Here is a 22,332-nt window from a genome sequence, read left to right on the forward strand (position 1 = left end):
TCAGGCCTTCCAGGCTGTGTCTGCACAGTGCTTCATGACTGCCTTCAGCACTGCCCTAGGCTCCCACCAGAGTCACTGTGCCTGAACAAAGCACTTTATCCATTTGAAAATCATGAGGTTAAATAATCTTTAAGCACAAGTCATTAGGATTTTGACTGTAAATGTTTTAATAGAAATACACAATCTTTCACTTTCTCAGACAGCAACAGAGGGGGTCCTAACAGCAACTAGAACATGGGGTTTTGCACAGGGATACGGCATAGCTGACTGCAAAGCTGAACTGCTAGGTTTGCCCCACAGTCAGTGGAAGGAGCGCCAGAAGGTGACACAACAACCGTTGACAGAAGCTGCAGACCTGGAAAATACTTGGGTGAGATGAGGTGTGTCAAAGCAGCCAGTTTAGTGCTAATCCACTCTGGGCTCATTTCAACCACACAAGATGGGAGCGTCCACCCTCGAGCTCTTTTTTCTCGTGTCACTTCACCACTTGGTTTACATGGAATGTGGTGAAGAGACTCGAGATTTCTTGTACAGTGGCCCCTAAGATCTGTATTCTGAACCAGTTCCTCTTTTGGGGAGCTCCCTGCAGGAATCCTGGTGATTTGCAAGCTCAGGTTCCTACTGCATACAGTTTTTACCAAAAACAAAACAAAACCGGCTCTGGTGGCTCTGGACTTTAATCCCAGCACTCAGGAGGCAGAGGCTCTGTGTGTTCAAGGCCAGCCTGGTCTACAGAGAGAGTTCTAGGAAAGCCAAAGCTATACAGAAAAACCCTATCTTAAAAAACAAACAAAAAGGGGGGGAAAAAACCCAACTAATAACAAGGAAAAATAGTTCAAAAGAGTAGTCTCACCAGTCACTCAGAGAAATACACAAGTAAATGGACTGAGCTAGCCCAAGAATTATAGATTGAGAGAGAGTGTGTGTGTGTGTGTGTGTGTGTGTGTGTGTGTGTGTGTGTGTGTAGCCCAAGACAGCGTGAAAGTGTGTCTGGCCTACTTCAGTGTCTGTGCTGGCCACGGGCCGGCATCATTACCACAGCTGATTCCAGCCTGGCTCCTGCATCCCTGTTCCCTCTGACCCCGGCAGCCATTCACATTGGGACTTACAATCTGTTCTGCAAGTAATGTTCCCTTCTCCAGTGTTGCAGGCAGTTCTGATTTAGCTAGGAATGAAGGAGTCATGGTGCTCCCAGGTTCTGATTGCTTTCTCTAAATCACTCTGCCTCTTTTGATGCCTGCTAAGTGCTAAAGTAATGGATGTCTTTAGCCAAAAGACATCAAATAGAAAGTGTTTTCCAGCCCTGCTCTGACTCAAAAAATGTCAGTGACCATGTGTACCCAATTTTTAAACAGTCAGTGCTATCCCACTACACAAGTGTCGGCTTGGTTATAAAACATACCGGGTCACTTGACAATGGAAAATGTAGTCTTGTTTTTTTTGGTTTTCACAAGCAGTAGCAGAAAGACCAAGCCCTAACTGTGAAGACAGACAATGACTGTAGGGAAGAGCACAGACATGAGGAGGGCCACCTTTGTCATTAAATACCTAAGAAGGGACTTGTCGTCAGGTACCGACATCCATGTCATGCAAGTACAGCACTAAGGTAACAGAGGTAAATTCAGGAATGTTACTGGGGAAAGAGACAGCCTTACTTTAAAAAACAAAACAAAACAAAAAACCCTTACATCAGTACAAGAAGGTAAAATAGTAAGAATCAGATTCCGCTCAAACGAAGCTACCAAATTTATCCTTAGTGGAGTTTTTTCTTTTTTTGTCCATACCGCCGTCTGCGCTGTTTATAAAGGTGACGGAAGTTAATATATAACCCTGGGGAGAGAAACAGGTGGTTAGAAGCAGCCTCGCGGCAGGGCAGTGAGGTGTCTGTCTGTGTGGCTCGGCCTCAGCTCTGACCTGCCGCTCAGACGCAGCTTAGCCCACAGCAGCGCAGCGCTAGAGGCGGTCCAGCCCCTCACGACCTCTGACGCAGGTCTAGACAAAGACGACCCTTGTCTAGTGAACCATACTTTATCTCACGCCTATAATCTGCTCTTCTGACTGTCGAATGTTTTGACAGATTTTAATATTGATATGGTTATCAATACAGTTCACCCTACGTAGATGATTAAGTTCAAGATTTTTTTGCCTGTTCCCCGCAACCTCTGTATACATTTAATGAATGCCCAAATCAGAGCTGGAAGGCTCTTCATGAACACATAGTAAGCTGCAGTCTAGAAGTACAATGCAAGTTTCAATTCTATTTAACCACTAAGTTCTGTAGCTTAGCCTCACCTTGGTTCCTTCGCTTGTACAACAGGGATAAAAAAGAATGTGCATAAAAAATTCCTTGACCTATGAACATACACTACCTGGTTAAGACCCAAAATTGTGCATTTTGGATTGACTTCATTTTGAACAGTAACATGCACATACTCTCCAATTATCGATTTTTGTTAGTGTTGCTTAGGGTCAGTGCATATTAAAGTATGCCCCCTCTTCCCTGGAGACAGGACCTGACTCTATTGCCTAGGCTGGCCTTGAACTTAGGCAGTCCTCCAGCCCCAGTCCCCCTGCTGCTGTGACTGCAAATGTCAGCCAGCACACAGGGCTCTGTCTTGACAGATCGGGGACCTCCTAAGTGGTGTAATCTCCACAGTAAACGATGGAGATCACTTGGCTTTTTAACTTCTCAGAACTTTGTACTGTTCATCTTGTGCGCTGAGATGTTCATTATTGACCCCTTCCCTCCCTTTTCTTGCACTGAGCCTTGCCAGTCTCAATTATGGCTTTCAATTCTACTGTTAAGTGTCCCTCCCAGAAAGTGCTGTGGCCCCTAGGTGTCTAACTCTTAGTCAGTCATATCAGGAGCAGCCACGTGGACAGGTCTGTGGCAGTGACAAGAGTAAGCTCAGAACTATGCTCTGGCAGTAAGAAGGCCGAATCTACACAAGCCACAGCCCTAGCAGGCTTCTGGCTGAGTCTAAATCCTGGAACCAAAAGCACCTCCCAGGCCACTTGTTGGTCGTCAGAAACTGATAACAATTCTTGTTTAATAAAGCTGTGTTTATTTAAATCTACCAAGTCGAATACTGACAGGTAAAGGGACTCCTCTGAGTTACAACGGCTTTCAAGGAATTAAGGTTTACTTCTTGTAAACCTAGTTCTTAGCATTTACAAATAAATCTAGAACTTGTGTTTGACGCAAACCTAAATTCCTAAGATGGTCATGATAAGCAGGGTGCTTCCCAACAACCTCGATGCTCAGAGGCCATCACTACCTCCTGCCTTTGCCACAGCTCCATTTCCTCCTCAGCCCCAGCAGGTCAGAGAAGGCAGCAGTTATCTCCGGCTGTTGTTAGGGCTCTAGTGGTCCATCGGGAGATAGTGTATGTATTTCCTCAATATCCACATATATGACAACCCCCACTGACAGAGCAGTCACAACTCAGCTACTGCAGACCTGAGAGAAGGATTTCCATATGCAGAATGCTCTCTCCTGGGTCTGTCAGCGCAAATTTAACCTTTCCCCAGCCACTCTTTCAGAAGTAGAACTATAAGGATGCTAAAACTGAACCACTTAGCTATCCTGTCTGAAACACGACAAGACATGTACACAGAGGTAGTACTTACCTAAAAATAACATTACAAGATAAACTTGAAGGAAGAAGGAGAATCTGACTTTCATCTTCAATGGATATGGCAAAGTAAAACTGAACCTTCCTGACTCGTTGAATACTGGAATAGACTGGATCACTGCGACAGCTGAAAACAGAGAGTGAGAAGCAAATGGAAGGAGGCTGCGGCATCAGCACCCGGCACCTCAGGCCTCACAGTGCCAGCCTGAGCTGCAGGAGATGTTTCCTCCCCCAGTACAGAAAGCTCCCAGACTTCTCCCACTGCCTCTAGGCTGTCAGCTGACTGCTGAGAACAGCTCAGCACTGGCTTCTGCTTCCTCACCTATAGAATGGGGGGTCGGGGGAGGCTCCTGCCCGATCTACTGGGTAGGGGGTTGTCATAATAAAATGAAGTTACTAATAAACTCTCTCGTTGGAATACTGAGAATAGCATTAAGTTCAAAGCATGCAGCACAGGGGCACCCAGCGTCCACACCTTCTGCAATGCGACCCCATGTCCCTGGAACAGTCACACCCACAGGACATGGAAAGAGGCCATCAGGACGTCCCTGAGGTCTCAACACCACATTGATTAGACTACGGTTGGCAGAGGGAAAGCCAGCCTCTTAGCCACATGGGCACCTCTGAGGGCTATTCTATGAACCTAAAGTTTCTAAATGTACCTTCTGACAGACATCCCAGGGGGTATAAGGGAATCCACATGGTGTACCGAAGCCACGTAAGCACCTTCCAGTCCATGTCAATGCAGGACAGCATGTAGAAGGGGTACCTGTGGGGACAGATGAGCATTCTCACACCCCAGTTAGCCCTCCACCTGGAGCGCGCGGCTCAGAACAGATGACAGTCCTCACAAACTCCCATCAGACGCCATCCCACCTCCCCAAGCCGTGAATTCTACCAACAGGCGCCGTGTGCTCTTCAAGGAACCTTCTTTGTTCTGCCTCATGCTGGGTGCTTGGGACCTACTCCTAGCTCTCATCTATGTTCCTAGTAGGTAGAGAGGCCAAACTGCCTCTGGATAAATGAATGATTCTATAAAATTATACGAGACCCTCTAATCTAGAATCAGAAATGCTTAGTCTTAAAGAGACACCACACTGGGCATGGCAGTGCATGCCTTTAAGTCTCATGGCAGGAGGGAGAGGCAGCCAGACCTGAGTTCCCAGGACAGCCAAGGCTACATAGTGAGACCTGGTCTCAAAAATGAAAAATAAAAATAAAAAATCAAAGAAATCAATTTCTTTCAAAATGTTATCATCAAAGACCTTGAATCTGTTTCAAATCTTTGTGTCCAGCATGCAGGAGGGTACAGACCCAAGCAAACAGAACATGGTTCAGCAGGCATCACTGCCCCGTCCCACTGCACCAGGAACCCTGACAAACTCACTATACAAACCCAGCCGAGGATGCCCCACTGCATGCGACACAATGGGAAAACAGGAAGTATGGATGACGGGTTAAAAACGGAACACTGCTCAATTGGATAGATTTTTGTTTTGTTTCTGAAAGTCTCAGTGTATAGGTCAGGCTGACCTCAAATTCATGGCAATCCTCCTGCCTCAGCCCTTAGAGTGAAAAAATTAGGTAAGCTACGATCAAGATGAGAGTCGCTTACCTACCGTGCCCTCAGGAAGGCGCTCTTAACTAACCCATCCAGCCTGGATCGCCCGCCTCAACCTCGTCTTCCTCGAGACTTTTCAAGTACTTCCTTCCCTCCTGGTGGGCCTTGGGTCTTTACAACACAGCAGTGAGACCCTGAATTTGTAATGAAATGGGTCTTTCATTCTTTGGTTCTCTTTGGTCCCTACAGTCTGGGCTCTAATCTGTGCTTTAAAACGGTCTGATTTAGCACTGCAAAGCGCACTGCTCACTGGGATCCTCACATGTGTAATCCTAGTCCCAAACCAAACGAAACTCCAGCCAAAGCAGCACACACACTCCAGCGGTAAGCAAGCATTTGTACGCACCTGAAAATTTCAATTGCGCTCCATGAGTAAAACACAAAGAAAACCACGGCTTTGTTCTGCATTTCTTCCATGGTGCCGAAAACGAGAAACAGAATAAAATTTCTTCCAAGAAACTATTAAAAAAATCCAAAAGAGTGGGCAAATTTAAATATTGTATGTATCTGTGTGTGCACATACCTACCTATCTGTCTGCATACCCACAGCACATTCATGCACTTACACATGCTCCCTCTTTTAGTCTTTAAATGTTTTACATTGTGTGGGTGGGTGGAAGGGAGTATGCCATGACGAACTTGCAGGAGTCAGTGCTCTCCTCCTCCTGAGTTGCAGGAATCGAACTAAGGTTGTCAGGCTTAGAGCTTTTACCCATTGAGCCATTTCATGCTCCCTTGTTACAAACCAGTCTTTCTAGATAAAGGGGTACTTCTCTGTGCATGGATCTACATAACGTACATTAGAGTGAAAGAAGATGCCTCCCCAGTGAGAAGCCACTCTACCACTTACAGTTTAATAAAGGAAAAGACCTTTAATACAAGCGCAGAACTGGTTCTGGCTGGTGCACAAAGGGAGCCAGACTGAGTAGAAACCCAGCAGTGTGTATGGTTGTAGGGGCCCGAGCTACACTTTGAGCATATGAACATGTTTCACAGAGACAGAAGTCCCAAGGACTGGTTATCATAGCTGTCCCCAGATAGACAAGGGCTGCTCTACCAGACAGCTTTACCCAGGGTCATCCTCCCTGCAGGGCAGAATCGTGCTCCTCCTGGTGAGAGAACCAGGAGCATTTCGTTCTTTTAGTTAAATTCTGCTCCGTGTGACTTAGTATTTCCTAAGCACGTTTACCAGATCCTTTATAACAGAGTTGTTATCTTGTTTCTCCAGTATCAAAAGCGCACACGCGCACACACACAGAGTATAAAGGATACTGCCAATGAGCATGGGGGCCTCCACAGCCTGCAATAAGGAGCAGAGCATCACAGACACAGTGACAGCTCTGCTGTATGCAATACTGTCCTGTGCTCACCACTCCCAGCCTAGTGCTGGTACACGCCACCTACATAACATGCTATTTCATGGAGTATTATGTGTATGTGTATATGTGCCACTTGTATGCGGATGGTTTGGTGACCAGAAGGCAGCATTCAACACTCTAGAGCTGGAGTGACAGGTGGTTGAGAGCCACTGACATGGGTATTGGAAACCAAACTCATCCTCTGAAAGGGCATCAGGGACTCTTGACTACTAAGCTGTCTCTCCAGCACTCGTGTGCCTAGCACTCTGCCGTTCATAACTCATGCACATGTATTCCTCTGTAATTGTTTCTGTATTTATTAAACTAACCCACACGCAACGCCAGAGCAGCTGCAGTACCAGAATGCACCACCATGCCAGCCAGCCATTTCTGTAAACTGTAACATAGATATAACCTCTTCTTTTTTTCTTCCTTGAGACAAGGTTATGCTATGTAGTCCTGGCCGTCCTGGAACTCACAGAGATCCACCTGCCTCCACAGTCCAACCGCCACAGGGATGTTTTCTATTCTGCAAGCCCTAACTCACAGCTGTGATGACCATGGCTCCTCCTACTGCTGCTTCTGCTATTTCTTGTACAAATGTCTTGTGTCTTTGGTTTTATGATTTTTGACTGGAAGCCTCCCATTTTCTTTGGAAACCAATCTGTAAATTCTTTGAGACAAAGTTTTTTATAAGAATCATTTTATTTTATTTCGTAAATCCACTTTAGACTCTCCATGTTTTGATTTGTTTTGTTTTTAATATTTGTTTATTTCATGTATGTGTCTTCAGAGACACCAGAAGAGGGCATCGGTTCCCATTACAGATGGTTGTGAGCCACCATGTGGTTGTTGGGATTTGAACTCAGGACCTCTGGAAGTGCTTTTAACCTCTGAGCCATCTCTCCAACTTGATTCATTTTATTTATTTATTTATTTATTTATTTATTTATTTATTTATCTTTTTTTTGGTTCTTTTTTTGGAGCTGGGGACCGAACCCAGGGCCTTGCGCTTGCTAGGCAAGTGCTCTACCACTGAGCTAAATCCCCAACCCCGATTCATTTTATTTTTAATAATATGTATGTGAATGCAGGTACTTCTGGAGGCCAGAGGCAGAGATCTCCTACCACTGGAATCTGAGGTAGTTGGGAGTGACTGAACTCAGGTCTTCCACAGTAGCCTTATGCCCTTAACCACTGAGCGTCTCTCTGGGTCCCGAGGGTAATTTTAACAGACTCGTCTGGAGTCTGAGGGTAGCAGTGGTTGAGGATCACTTTAAGGTCTGTAGTGTGAGGACTGTGCAAACAGCAAGGAGACGGGAATTGTATGACAGATCCTTCTGGAGGTCTCAGAGTCCGCTGTTTTGTTTCGTTGAGGCAGAGCTCACCAGCTACGTTAGGCTGGCCTTACACTTAAGACCCTCCCCTTAGCCTCCGTGCTGGGGTTACTCTATGCAGCTCACAGTCTGTCCCTTTCCTCTAGAAAGGCCGACACTTAAGACAGGTTTTGTGACAAGACTTGTGGGGGCGGGGGAGGGGGGCACAAGTGTAATTATGTCACTGTCACAGCAGCTCTCTGGAATCTGCCCTACAAGGGAGGTCTCACTTCTCTGCTTCACATCTCCGTACCTTGTGAAGCTAAGCTCTGCATGCCCAAAGCCACTTGGCTTTCTGACCTGCTCATCACTAAGTATCTCCCTCCTCATCCACATTAGCAGTGCGCTTCCTCACCCAGCTACCTAACCTGCCATGCGTCCTCAGAAAGAATTCTCCACAGTGTTTCTGCAGAGCCAAGCAAGCACATTTAGTCTCCTGGCCCATGATTATTTCATACAGAAAATGTCTTCACCAGACCACCTGAGCTACTTAAGTACCGGGCCAGACTCTTTGCTCTCCTCACCCCCCTGCCTCCTAGGCTTTGTCTCCATTGTTTTCCTACCGTTCCTGCCCAGAATCCAGGGACTGTTCACTTGAGTGGCTCCTGCCCTCACGATGCTTAGTAACCCCTCGATATATAAGTACTTCAACCAACCTGGGGCAAATTTAGCCCCCACTTCCATGTCAAAATAAGCCTTGTCCAGGCCCAGAAGCTTCGTACCCACCATGTCCCACATGAAAGGTACCCCGTAGACAGATGGTGATTCTGAGTCTGTCCCTTACACTTGGCAACAACAACAACAAACCCTGAATTCTTACTTAACATAGTTTGCACATACAAGATAAAATGTCACACACTACTAGTTACTTTTTTTTTTTTCGGAGCTGGGGACCGAACCCAGGGCCTTGTGCTTGCTAGGCAAGCGCTCTACCACTGAGCTAAATCCCCAACTCCTACCAGTTACTTTTTAAACTAAATGGACAGCCTCTTCCCAAGGGAAGAAAAACCCATAAATAATACATTCTGCTGTGCTGACTACTACTTCAGACAGACAAGCACACAGTGCACACAAATTCAGCACTGAGATGAGAGCGGCAACTATGCCCGACGGCTTGCCTCTGTGGTTGGCAGTGTGTTCCTCACAGTATGTGACCTGCTAAGAAGCAGGCCAAGGATAATAACTGACAGGGAGCGGAGAGGTATTGGAGGAAACAAAACCACTTCCAGTTGTGAACCTTTAGCAGCTAAAGCCACCAGCACACTTACCTGAAAACCAAACTTCCCTAGATTAGAAGCTCTTTATAATTTTATCACTTCATGAAAGTGTAATAAATAACAAAACAGGCCAGCCACGTGAAAATATGATCTGGAAAATACCAGTGCTTTAAATTTTCCCTTCAAGGCCGGGCATGGTGGTGCACAGCCTCAGTACTTGTGAGGAAGGAGGGTCTCTGAGTTGAGGATAGACTGGTCTACAGAGCGGCCTATGTAAATCAGTGTTTAGTAACTGAAGCCTGGCACACTGTGACCCGCCCACTGGATACTGAAATCCTTCACGGCTTGTCCTCACAGGCAACCCTTCCATACCTGGATGAGAGCAGGCAGCACCGGGGAATTCGTTACCCCAATTGCGGCATTGAGGGTTTCCACTAGTGCCAGCATCTGGCAGAAATACATCATGTCAGCCACGGTGTGGAACGTGTCATAGAAGGACTCTAGGGCACAAACATACATGATGGTCGGTCAGTTCACGTCATCTAGCAGAGGCAGCTTCTCCACTGAGACCATGCCTTACAGGAAGAGAACTTAGGACAGAAAACAGACATGAAGTCAGGTTCGTGCTTCTACCCTATGCGGGACAGGCTTCAGGACCCCCAGAAGGAGCCCCTCTATCTCCAGAGCGTGAGCACAAAGGCCCTGCTTCCTTCCCCTGGTTAAAAACAAAGACGAAGGCACGCCTGGCTTCCATTCTGTGACGATCTGTTGAAGAGAACAATCTTCGTACAAGACAAAGTGGTAACTATTTTCAGATCAATTACCTCTTCTAATTTAAAGCTAAATCTCTAACATCTATATTATATGGGCAATCAAAATTTCAATTACATAAAGATAAAAGTACTGAGTAAAATTATATTGCAGGAAGGCTGTAGAGATGGCTCTGCAGGGAGATGCACACGTTTCTCAGAAAGAGAACCTGAGTTTGATACCCGGCACCCATACCCGGCAACTCGAAACCACTTACGACTCCAGCTCCCTCTGCTGGTCTCCACGGGAACATTCACTTGCACATCCCCACACATGCACGCACTTTTAAAAACTAAATCTTTTCAAAAGTTCATCATCATCGTCATCGTTATTATTATCATTATTATTATTATTATCATTATTATTATTATTATTATTATTATCATTACTATTACTATTTTTTACCGTGTTTGGTGGTTTGGCCTGCACGTATGTCTATGCACCACTTGTCTATGCACTCCCTCTGGCCATGGGAGACCAGAGGAGTTATCTGATCACCTAGCACTGGACTTATAGACATTTGTACCATGTGGCTGCTGGGAATCAACCCAAGTCCTCTGGAAGAGCAGACAGTATTTTTACTACTGAGCCATTTCTCCAGCCCCTAATAAAATCTTTAAAATTAGATTTCAAAATCCTTCACAGTGTTTGTACCTTAGGACTAATAATTCTTAGAATTTTGAGAATCTATCCTAACTAAAAAGAGGTAACAATTTTTTTTTTTTTTTTTTGGAGCTTTTTTTTGGAGCTAAATGGGACCCCCTCTGAAACATTTCTAAGGGCCTAATAAGAGTACAGACTGTTTCAATAAATTATTTGATAAAAATTCAAGATGACCAAATGAGGCTCACACAAGGCAGGACTGTGAGGCTCACACATGGCAGGACTGTAGGCTAAATCCCTCAACCCCTCACACATGGCAGGACTGTGGATTTTGAGGCTCAAAAGGCCTTATTAATAGGGCTCACAAGGTTGTCCTCTGTGAAACATTTCTAAGTGCATTACTGTATAAATGGTCTAATAAGAGTACAGACTGTTTCAATAAATTATTTGATAAAAATTCAAGATGACCAAATGAGGCTCACACAAGGCAGGACTGTGAGGCTCACACATGGCAGGACTGTGAGGCTCAGGCTCACAATGGCAGGACTGTGAGGCTCACACATGGCAGGACTGTGAGGCTCACACATGGCAGGACTGTGAGGCTCACACAAGGCAGGACTGTGAGGCTCACACATGCCTCAGGCACTCCCGGTCTTCACCAGCCCTGCCTGCACACACTGTTTCTGCATTCTTCCTTGCAGTACTTCCCAAGCAGGCATCACTGACATTCGAGGCAGGACCATCCTCTGTCCTGCACCCTGGAGAACATGGGGGATTCCTACCCCTTGACTGCAGAACACACGCAGCCCCTCTGAGTCACTGAGACAGCGACACACATCTCCAAATGCTCCCAACAAAACCAAAACCAAACCCCAACAACAAAAAGGAAAGCCACGGGCAGATACAATCATTATCTATATATTTTTAATCTAAATCCTCAGTTAAGAGGGTCCATAGAAAATATAAATTACAGGTGAAAACTGATCACCAATTAGCCAGCAGGCCTGCTTCACTTGACAGCTTTTGGACTGGATCACTTTATAGCCTCAATGTCTTATGATGCTTTGTGACATGTAGCATGCATGTGTGCATGTGTGGCTGCACACATGCCATGGTGTGCATGTGGCTGTCAGAGGACAATTCTGGGTGTTGGTTCTCTCCCCTCACCACGTGGGTGGTGAAGGTAGACTTTGGGGCTTGGCAGCAAGCCCCCTTACCTTCTGAGCCCTCTTGCCAGCCCTATAGCCAGCAGCCTCGTCAAAACCCTCAGCATCCACCTGCTATTTTAGGGTGACACAGCGAGCACCCATCCACCTGCCATCTTAGGGTGACGAGGTGAGCACCCATCCACCTGAAGGTCCCTGTTTTCCTTCCAGGATGACAAAGCCAGACTTAGAGTAACTGTGCCAGCCGAGACTTCTCCATTCTCTCATGGGACCTCATGAGGGCTGCTGCTCACAGGGGACTAAAGCATGTGGCTTTCCTAATCTGCCACTGTGCTACCCGGAGTCCAGTGTTGGGGACACACACACACACACACACACACACACACACACACACACACAGACAGACAGACAGACAGACACACACACACACACACACACACACACACACACACACACACACACACACACAATCATGACTCCCCCTTTCAGCTAAGCAGCTCAGCTGCCTCAACCTGCAGGTGCAGAATCCAGCGTCAGACAGTGGGGTTTTCCACAAGAGGCCATTTCTCAGGCTGGAGAGATGGCTCAGTGGTTAAGAGCACTGACTGCTCTTCCAGAGGTCCTGAGTTCAATTCCCAGCAGCCACATGGTGGCTCACAACCATCTGTAAAAGTCTTTAAAAGAAAAAAAGAGTTCATGTCTCTCTTCTCAAACAGTGTGCATTTTCTATTATAATTTTATTTTCCCCATACCTACTTTGCAAAAGAAACTGAACAGTCAATTGACCTAACTCAGACCACTGGAAACTCTATTCTCTCTAATCTTTTTTGAGAGCGCTCGTTTACAAGCTGCTATGATCAAACAGGAGAAACAAGTTATACATTAATTTTAGCCTCCTAACCGTTGTTTATGCTACTGTTAACTTTCTAAATGCTCCACAAAACCACCCTAGTGGCTCTTCCCCAGAAATTCCTCACTGATGAAGACACATGAGGAGTTAGTAACTTAATGCCATGTGTCACATCCGCAAAGTGAAAGCGCTGGGCCTGCTCCGGTCAGCCTCCACCAGGATCTGGAAACAAGTGTTGGGGAAGCACAGGGAAGGGCAGGAAGGGCAGGAAGGGCAGGAAGGGCAGGGCGTCTGTTCACATCCATGGCAGAGAGCCACCTCAGCTGAGGTAGATGAAAGTCCATCCTTACCTTTTCCTAAAATAAAGAACCGCACTGTGAGGTTGACAAAGATCCAGGAGAAGCCCAGGAGCTGCACGAGGTTGTACATGAACAGGTACCCTTTCTTCAAGTTCGTAAGAGCTGCAAAGCAAAGCAGGACAGTGAGCCGCGGGAACCAGGAGGGAAGCCTGAGCTGACAGCTCTAATCCTCCTTTACCTGGTGGCCTGAGCTTCCTTCCCCTCACAGCCGTGAGCAGCTCAGGAGAAGACTCCAGCCCTGGCAGTGGACGCAGGAAATCTATTTCCCTTCAGCCCTTGCTCGTTAACACAGTTCCTCTTCTCTGGCACTCGGGGTGGTGTTTTGTTTGGTTGGTTTTGGGTTTTGGGTTTCGTTTGTTTGTTGCTTTTTTAAGATTATGCAGGTCAAACTGGCTCACATAATAGGAAGAATGAAAACAAAAACCAATTCTAACATTTGGTCGTATATCCATGGAGCCAGTCCTGTCTGAACACAATGTACCAGACACTGTGAAAGGCATAACGGGGACACAAAGACAGTGACAGCACAGCCCTGCCTCCTAGAGCTTATGATGGGCTGGAAAGCCACGCACAAGCAGAGGCAGATGGAGGATGTCTTCTGAAGAAAGACTCTAGCCTGGGGAACAGGCAGTCTTCAGGTCCATGGGATAAGCCAGGAGCTGAGCAGGATAAGGACAGGAAGATGTGGACACTCATTCTGTCGACAGAAAGGCTTGGCCTCACAGCCCCTCACAGGAGAGGGGAAAGAACAGTCTTGGGCAGAGAGGTGGTGTTCAGTTTTTGGTGCACAGGCCAACTGTGTTATCAGTGCTCTCATCAACACTTGGCTGATTCCCAAACCAATTAATAATACAAACAAAAGCCAGCCCATCTCATGGAGCCAAAAGACACCAGCTGTAACACACTTAAACTTCTTCACAGTGCAAAATGTATACTTCCTTCCCCAGCATGAAGAACCCTATCATCAGGAAACTATGATTAAAAAAAAAAAAAGTTTAAAGCCTTGTCTAGCACGCTAAAATCCATGTTTTAAGGGTTTTTTGTTTAACTATGCCAAGTTTAAAACACTAAAAAAAAAAAGTTAAGGTAAATATCAGAGGTGGCTTTCAAAACAGAACTTTATTATTGGGCCAGTCATGTTGGTACCCAGCGCTCTAGAGGCAGAGGCCGGAGGATATCTGTGAGTTTGAGGCTAGCCTGGTCTATGTAGTATGTTTCAGGCCAGCCAAAGGCAATTTTGAAACCTTATTGCAAAAGTTAAAAACAAAACAATCATCATCATAGTCATCATCGTCGTCGTCATCATCGTCATCACTACTATTGCTGATGTGATGTGGAGGCAGGCACATGTGCTGTGGCTCAGTGTGGAGGTCACAAGTCTGTGACGTCAGTCCTCTATGACGTCAGGGTTCTCCTTACACCCTTGTGTGGTTCCACAGGCTCAGTTCAGATCTGTGCAGGCATTGTCTTCATCCAGGTGGCTCCTTACGCTGGTCTTTGCCTCCACTAATCCTCTTTAGAGACTAGGTTTTTATCTTGTAAGATGATTTCTCTAAATCTGTGATCACTCCAGTTTTTTTTTTTAAATTCACTTAACAACACACACACACACACACACACACACACACACACACTCAGAATCTTAGGTGTGTAAAACACAAGATCTATATCAAAGTGGAGCTTCTTGCGAGATCTACCCCTTCAAAGCATTTCTGGGAACCCTTGAGGGACCAGAGAAGACAATTTAGAAACCACTTCTTTAGTCTAAAGCTACTCCTCCTGTACTTATGGCAGAGCTGCGATTTGGCACGAGCCTCACCCCGTAATGTACTTCACAGAGGATTTCCCAAGACCTGCATGAGCCCGCCACTGGGACACTTAGCTCACGGGGCTCCACACCGCGAGTTCCTCTAGTGCTTCCCCGCAGTGTGTGTAACGGGCGGCTGTTCCAGCCAGGCACCATCACCACGAACGTTATATATTCACTCATAGACCTTCCTTCTAACAAACGTTTGGTTAGATACGATGAACTTTTTTCTAAAATTCTTTAGAGCTGGGTGGGGTAGCACACACCTTTAATCCCAGCACTCAGGAGACAGAGGCGGGCTGATCTCTACATGTTCAAAGCCAGCCGCCGGGCTTACATACTGAATTCCAGGCCAGCTAAGAGACCGGTGTCTCAAATAATAATAATAATAATAATAATAATAATAATAATAATAATAATAATAACAACAACAACAACAACAATAACAATAATAACAACAACAACTATTAAAAAAAAAACAAACCAGGGGCTACAGAGCCAGCTCAGTGGCTCGGTGGTCAAGACCACTTGATACCCTTGTAGAAGATCTGGTTTGGTTCCAAGCACCCACATGGTGACTCACAAGTAGTAATAGCTTATTTCACGAGCTACAACACTCTCTTCTGGTCTCCTGGCGCACCCAACAGGCACGTGGTACAGACCTGCATGCAGAACACTTCTCACCCTGAGAACTGATAACCACTGGCATCCTTGACGGCCCTTCAAACTTCAAGTGGCAGAAGATACCAGGCTGAAGGAGTGTGGCCTTAGTTCTAGAAGAACCACTTCTTAAAGAGCTATCTTTTTTGTTTTAATTTTATATGTAGGCACATTTCCACTACCTACACAAGGCGAGTGTCATCTGCCCTTAGTCCGTCCATAAGAGCAAGGTTTTTTTCTGCTTCGTTAGCCTTGTTTCTCAGACAAGGCTAGTCCCAAACAGAGAGAAAGGGTAAGGCTTTAGTGTGGTGTTCATAGCTTAAAACTAAACATAAACTGGCCCAAGCTTGCATCAGGGTGAAATTCCCCACTCTCCCACCATGCCGCATCTACCCAGCCCATCACAGATTGACTGGTAACCCCCTCAGACACTTACTTTCAGGGGAGCCTTCGCTTTCTAGTCTGAGTTTATTTAGGCGTTCTTCCTCCTAGAATTTAGACAAAAAATTTTCAAGAATACAAGTTAGAATTCCCAGGAGCCACACAGGCCTAGGTGCCAGGAGCTTGACCTGACCCCCTCAGGCTGCCTCTTCCCGTTGTGTTCAGTGTTCAACAGAGAGACTGCTGCAGTTCACGGCCTGAACAGTGAGTGTAGTACCCCATCCAATGGCTAATCAGCTAGACTGCCTGGGGCCATCCTGTGCTGTGACAGCTCGTTATAGCACCAGAGTGGTAGCTCAGGGTAGGAAGTGCCATTCCAGAGGCTGCGTTCCTAGTATAAGCTGTGGAGTTTTGTTTTTGCTTTTTTCAGAAGCTAAAATCATAGCCGTTGTCAGTGTAAACTTACGGTTGGTTTGATATACAGACAGAGACATCAAGGTCTATTTCTCAGTATCTGTATGTGTGAGCATGCACACCTGTACTTCTGCACTCTCAGCTGAGCTGGGTGCTAGTGTCACTCTCCAAAAATAAGACAGCTTGCCTGGGGAGGCTGCTCTCCCAGAGGGCCTACGTCTGATTCTTAGCACCCACATCTGAATGCCCTCCTCTGGCCTCTGTGGGCACAGACTTGTAAGAAGACAAATACCAATACACATCAAATTTTAAAAAAGATAGCTCCTTTAAGAAATGGTTCTTCTAGAACTGAAGCAAAGGATAAACGAGCTGTACCTGATTACAGAGTGCCAGAAAGTAAGGAAGAGCGAAGAGAAAAGGAAAAACACCTACAATGGTGAAGTTTTGGGAGACACGAGGCTAAGTGAGGGCCTGCAATGGCCACAACTGGGACGACGTGAGCCACGAAACAGTGTGAGATTACGATCCTAAGCATAGACACTGGAAACGACTCAGTAAAGAAATGGGAGGGAACACGTGAATTTCTCACGCAGAAAATTTCCAAACAAAGGATATGGAAACAAAACTCCCTACTCTGAAAGTGTGGCCTGGACAGACTTCCCTCCAGAGAGCACAGAGGGTGGGAACAGGACCCCACAAACACTGTCTTGGCCAGCAGGCCCAAGCTTTGTGTCATCAGTGCTGAGACTTTTGACTCTGTACCTTTGACATGTGCTAAGAATGGTACTTTACCTTCCCTGAGACCCCATCACCTTAACCTGGCCCTGAGGTAACAGCATTTGAACCCCGAGTGACGCAGCCTACCACACTTACATGATGAGCACCTACAGCCATGTGCAAGCCTGAGTCGGTGTGTAACGTGTCCCCATCCTATCAAACCCTCAGGAGCTCATCTTCAATAGTGAGGGCTTAGCCTGCTCACCTTGGCTCTCAGCTCCATTTCTGCATCAGATTCATCCAGCCAGCGATCAAAGTCAGGGGCCAAAAACAGTGGGCGCTTCTCCTGCTTGGTGAGCCTCTCCCACCAATGACTCCCCTTCTTCTGGACTGTGATGTTCACCTGCCTCTGGGTCAGCCTGTATGCCGGCTGGGAGAGAAAGCAACAGAGTTAGAACTCCTTTCCGGCACTGTGCAGTGTGCTGGTGTGGCTTCACAGAGAAGCTGCATGGTGTCTCCCCTCTTCCATCTCTGCTGCTACAAGCCACGATACGTGGAGAACATTCTTCCACCAAGAGCTCCTGGAAAGAGCAGCTGGTAAGAACAGCAGTGTCTTTTTCTGGCTTTTCACTCTGCCTCTATGGGAAGCCCATGACAAATTCTCAGCACCCACGCCAGGGCTGACTATTTGAGCCACCACAGAATGAGCTCCTGCACAAGAAGATTCATAGACTCAAGCCACCAGGCAAGAAGTACGAACCTAACGCTAAAAGAAGGAAACTGCTTCTGTGCTCATGAAAACCTTACAGTGAGGGCTTCAACAGCTATTGCCTGACTCTCCTCTGCCATCACTAGAGTAAGAGAATACCAGACCTGGAAGCGAGCTAGAGATGTCATCTGAGTCCTTATCTAACTCATGAGGAAAAAAAATGGACGTTCATATCACAAATGATGGCCAAGCCCAGATGCAGCCCTGCTGCCCTGGCTCTCCAGCACTCCCACTCCTCGGCAGCTGAACACAGCAGCATCTGTCCCACCACAATGGTGTCTGTTCCAAACGCAACAGCATCACTCCCACTGCTCCCCTTCAGTCTGTCCTTCGTGTCACTTAACTACTAGTTCACACTTCTTAAAGTGGAACGGTTACGAGAAAGCAGAGAACATACCTCTGGCTTCACGAGGTCTAAGAACTCCAGGTGAAATTCATAGACATTGTCTCCTTTGGCACCGTGTCCCTGAGCTGCAAAGGAAAAAAATGTGGACTTTGTGAATTTAAGCACAGCAAGGCCACCCCAAACCCAGCCAGCTACAGTGCTTTGGAAAAGAAGGCAAAAGTTAACAGCTCCCATCAAAAGTGTGGGAGCATGGGAGCACGAGGGCAGAGCTAGCCAACCGCTGGATAAGCCAGACTGTGGGCAAAGGAGCGCCACACGATTACCGACAGTCTGCTCTGGACCATTTGAGATACCTTCATACGGCCTGCTACGCCCAGTACAACAGCAGCAAAAAGGTGAACAAGGAGGAGGAGGAGGAAGAGAAGGAAGAAGAGGGAGGAAGAAGGTGGAGAAAAAGAGGAAGAGGAAGAGGAGGAGGAGGAGGAGAAAAGCCCAAAGGGGGCACATATGTAAAATTTAACTTTCCCGTTTACTTTGATTCTAAATCCTGAGTAGAAAAAACATCAGATATCTGTGCCATCCTGACTGGGTTAAGACAGGCTGCAGGACTTGGGTGTGGCTCAGAGGTCCTTATCTGCCAGCATGCATCAGGCCCTGGGTTCAAGTCCCAGTACAAAGAGAGAGAGGTAGGGGGAGAGAAAGAGAAAGGTTAAGAGAGACAGAGACAAAGAGAACACTAACTCAAAGATGACTCTAAATTAAAACCTTCCATCCAGGGACAGAATGAAGGCAGAAACCTGCCTGTCCTTTAACAGTCCCAAATGCAACAAGGGCAGAGGACGGGCAGAGCTGAGAACAATCCTGGAGGTAGTCACTCCATCCCTAAGCTGTGACGTGACTCTCTCTTGGTCCAGTGCCAATGACCACTAGACCCAGAGACTCCACAGGACACTCCTCCCTCTACTCTTTGCTTTCTCTTGGTTCCCTCTGGGTTTCTCTTCCCTCCTCTGGCCATTTAGTTCAACCTGCCTAACACTTGCTGTAAATGGCAACTATATTCTAAGTCCATACATTCCTTAAAGTAGAACAGTTCATAGGCTGAATCCTTAAGCTTACAATACCACCACAACTCTTGGAAAACAGAACAAAGCCAGACTGTAATTTCATGGAAACATAGCAGGGTGGGTGGAATTACAGGCGCAACAGAAATTCCTCTTTCCAATAACCCCGGGAAGCCAGGGCTGGCTACACATGGAATGACATCACTTAGGAGGTAAAGACAGAGGAGTCAGGTGCTGAAGGTTTATTCTTTATTCTCAGCTACAGGGCAAGGTTGAAGCAAGCCTGGACTACTTGAGATGCCATTTAAAAAACAAAAACAAAAACAGACAATAACTCTAGAAAACTAGAATGGCAAGAAAGGAAGGAGACTTATCTGTGAACACAGGCCCAGTGTCTTGAGCACAGCAGGAAGCCTACTGAGGAGCTACAGAAAAAACATGGGCCAGATTCTTGGAATCAGACACCATCAGAACAACAAAGTCTCAAAAACCTGTCACCTGGGCATGGTGGACACAGGCCTATGACTCGACCCTTACAAGGTTGGGGCAGGATGTACAGCTCAAGGCTATCCTGGACTACACAGCAAGACCATGTCTCAAAAATCCTTTTAAAAAAGGAAAGACATGAGGTTGGGGATTTAGCTCAGTGGTAGAGTGCTTGAAAGGCCCTGGGTTTGGTCCCCAGCTCTGAAAAAAAGAAAGAAAAAAAAAAAAAGGAAAGACACGTTCCACTGGGTTGAGGACACAGCTCAGTGGTGAAGCCGTATTCAGCATTTGGGAGGCCCTGGGGTTCATCCCCACCCACCCCCACCGCCTTCCTCAGCACACACGTAATAAGCTGTCCACCTTTGTCTCCATTTTAGTTGTCTGTTTGCTTGTTTTTAAGAAACTGAAGGTTTATACACTTATTTTATGTGTGTGTTTGCCTGCATGTGTGTCTGTGTACTGTGTCACTGGTTCTATTTCAGCTTGGATCACAGATGTAAACAGCCACTGATATGTGGTAATATCTGACTGTAAGAGAGCCATCTAAATGTTCCAAATACTCTGATAAAAAAAAAAAAAACTATTGAGGATGGATGGAGAAACAGCTCAGCAGTTATAAATAGCTCTTGGTTCTCTTACATAGGACCAGAGTTCAGTTCCTAGCACCTATATATCTGTTCACAACCGTTTGTAACTCCAGTTACAGAAAATCTGACACACTTGTCTGACCTTTGTGGTCATGCATATACATACATACATGCATACCATACATATATACACACACGTATACACAGTTTTCACATGTTTGCAAAGTATGGTGGCACATGCCCTTAATCACAGCACTCGGGAGGCAGAGGCAGGTGGATCTCTGAGTTTAAAGCCAGCCAGGCCTACATAGGGAGAGCCTATTTCAAAAACAAACTAAATAGGTAAGATAGGTAGGTAGGTTGATAGACAGACAGACAGACAAATGATAGAAAGAAAGAAAGAAAGAAAGAAAGGAAGGAAGGAAGGAAGGAAGGAAGGAAGGAAGGAAGGAAGGAAGAAAGATTACTTTTATTTTTTTTAAAAAAAGAGAAACTGCCTTCTGATTTATGCAGAGGGCTCGGAGCACCTGCCCAGATACTAACCTTTGAAATGCAGCACATTTTCTGAGATGCTGATAGCAGGGTTCTGTGAAAAGACACCAGAGACACAAGAGACATTTTAATATGGAGAAATTACAGTAAAGGAGAAGTTTCTTCCCCTCCTCCTCCTGGAGACTGACCTCCTACCCTATGCCTCCCCTCTAAGAGTGAGGGATCTGTGTCAATGGGTACCTCACTGACTGCTACCCCCTCCAAGGACTCTAAACTGCTCTAACTCTGCAGAACGATCAGGCTATGAATCAGTCCATTACGATGATGGCTAGGCAGGCAAGGAGCTATGTGAGGTGAATGAGGGAACAGACAGATCTCAAAGGCTGCATCCCTGAGCACCCTGTGGAACTGATGACTCACTTCCTGTGAGAAGGTAGCACAGAAGCAGGCCTAGAGCACGGACAGGCAGTTAAGGGTTATTCAAGTTGAGAAGAGAACAAGCACCATGGGAACAGATGGTGTAGAACAGGGTGAGAGCCTTGTACCAAAATGAAGACAGAATTACAACAGGGCTGGGCTCACAAGAGTTGACAAATCAATTTGTGGGTACATCAGCCTCCGACTCTAGATTCCCTCAACTTCTAACTGAAAAGGAGAATCAGGTTCAAAACTTTCCCAATTTCTCATTTATCCCCAGAAACAGGTTTAATGCACACCTTTAGCAGCCTAAAGTAAAACTAAACATTTTTCCACTGGAGAAAAGCCCACCTCCTACTGACAACTCAAGGTGGCTCTGGCGAGAGGTGCTGCGTCCCAGTGTCATCTGCTTTTCTGCTTGACTCTCAGCTCTCTGTGCTCTTTCACTCACTGAAGGAAATCACCAAGGCAGAGAGAAGCCTGGAGAGCTGGTGTACCAGGTCAATGGGCACACACATGCTCTATGCACAGCCAAGAGCAGCCAGAGAAGGGGAGGGAGAAACCCTGATGAATGTCGAGCTTCAGTGAACAACCTCCTGGGTAGAAGTAATGGCTTCACACAGATAAGCCAGACTCTGAACAGTCTCTGAGACAGGAGGACAGACAGAACTAAAACCTCATCCAAAACAGGACTGCAGGCAGTTATATGCCAGGGCACCACGATACAGCTTTCCAAGTACATTCCTGTGCCCTGGCCACTCTCCCAAATACTACACAGTACTTTAGATCTCCAGAAAATTAGAAGGCACAGACCAGTGGGGAAGCATAAGATCAAAGCTTAAACCACAGTATCTGCTCAAGTACATGGACCCCAGTGCTGAGGACACACAGAGGACCCTGCCTTGATTCACTGGATTTATGCAAGAGCAGCAATATCTACCCCAATCTCCCAAGAACTCACTTGTGGGAAGAGCTGTGCTGGGAACAAGGCCCTCATCTTCTGTTACTATATTTTCAAAACCGATAGAAAGAAAAGATTTATCCCAGAAGGAACTCCTCTTCCGTGAAATAGGCAAGGATGACTGTTCTCACCCTGACCACTGAAAAGGTGAAGGGCCGTAATCTGGGGTGTGGGGTTCCCAGTAAAAGGCTTTTTTGTTTTCTTTTGTTTTATTTGGTTTTTCACCATATTAGAAACCT

At 46.3% G+C, this 22,332-nt stretch overlaps 1 protein-coding gene across 1 annotated transcript in view; it reads right to left on the bottom strand.

The window, feature by feature from the left end:
* Nucleotides 1-143: 143 nt before the first annotated feature.
* The window catches only part of Hacd3 (3-hydroxyacyl-CoA dehydratase 3), a 36,087-nt gene continuing 13,898 nt past the window's right edge, over nucleotides 144-22,332 (bottom strand). The window contains exons 2-11 of the mRNA XM_032911454.1: nucleotides 20,767-20,809; nucleotides 18,141-18,214; nucleotides 17,240-17,404; nucleotides 15,899-15,950; nucleotides 12,987-13,097; nucleotides 9,580-9,707; nucleotides 5,603-5,715; nucleotides 4,298-4,404; nucleotides 3,631-3,762; nucleotides 144-1,830 (exon numbers count right to left, since the gene is read on the bottom strand). Coding sequence (XP_032767345.1) covers nucleotides 1,754-1,830; nucleotides 3,631-3,762; nucleotides 4,298-4,404; nucleotides 5,603-5,715; nucleotides 9,580-9,707; nucleotides 12,987-13,097; nucleotides 15,899-15,950; nucleotides 17,240-17,404; nucleotides 18,141-18,214; nucleotides 20,767-20,809 — 1,002 coding nt within the window. The 3' untranslated portion in view covers nucleotides 144-1,753. The remainder of the gene's footprint in view (nucleotides 1,831-3,630; nucleotides 3,763-4,297; nucleotides 4,405-5,602; nucleotides 5,716-9,579; nucleotides 9,708-12,986; nucleotides 13,098-15,898; nucleotides 15,951-17,239; nucleotides 17,405-18,140; nucleotides 18,215-20,766; nucleotides 20,810-22,332) is intronic.

Source organism: Rattus rattus, chromosome 8 (genome assembly GCF_011064425.1).
Source record: "Rattus rattus isolate New Zealand chromosome 8, Rrattus_CSIRO_v1, whole genome shotgun sequence".
NCBI classification, from domain to species: domain Eukaryota; kingdom Metazoa; phylum Chordata; class Mammalia; order Rodentia; family Muridae; genus Rattus; species Rattus rattus.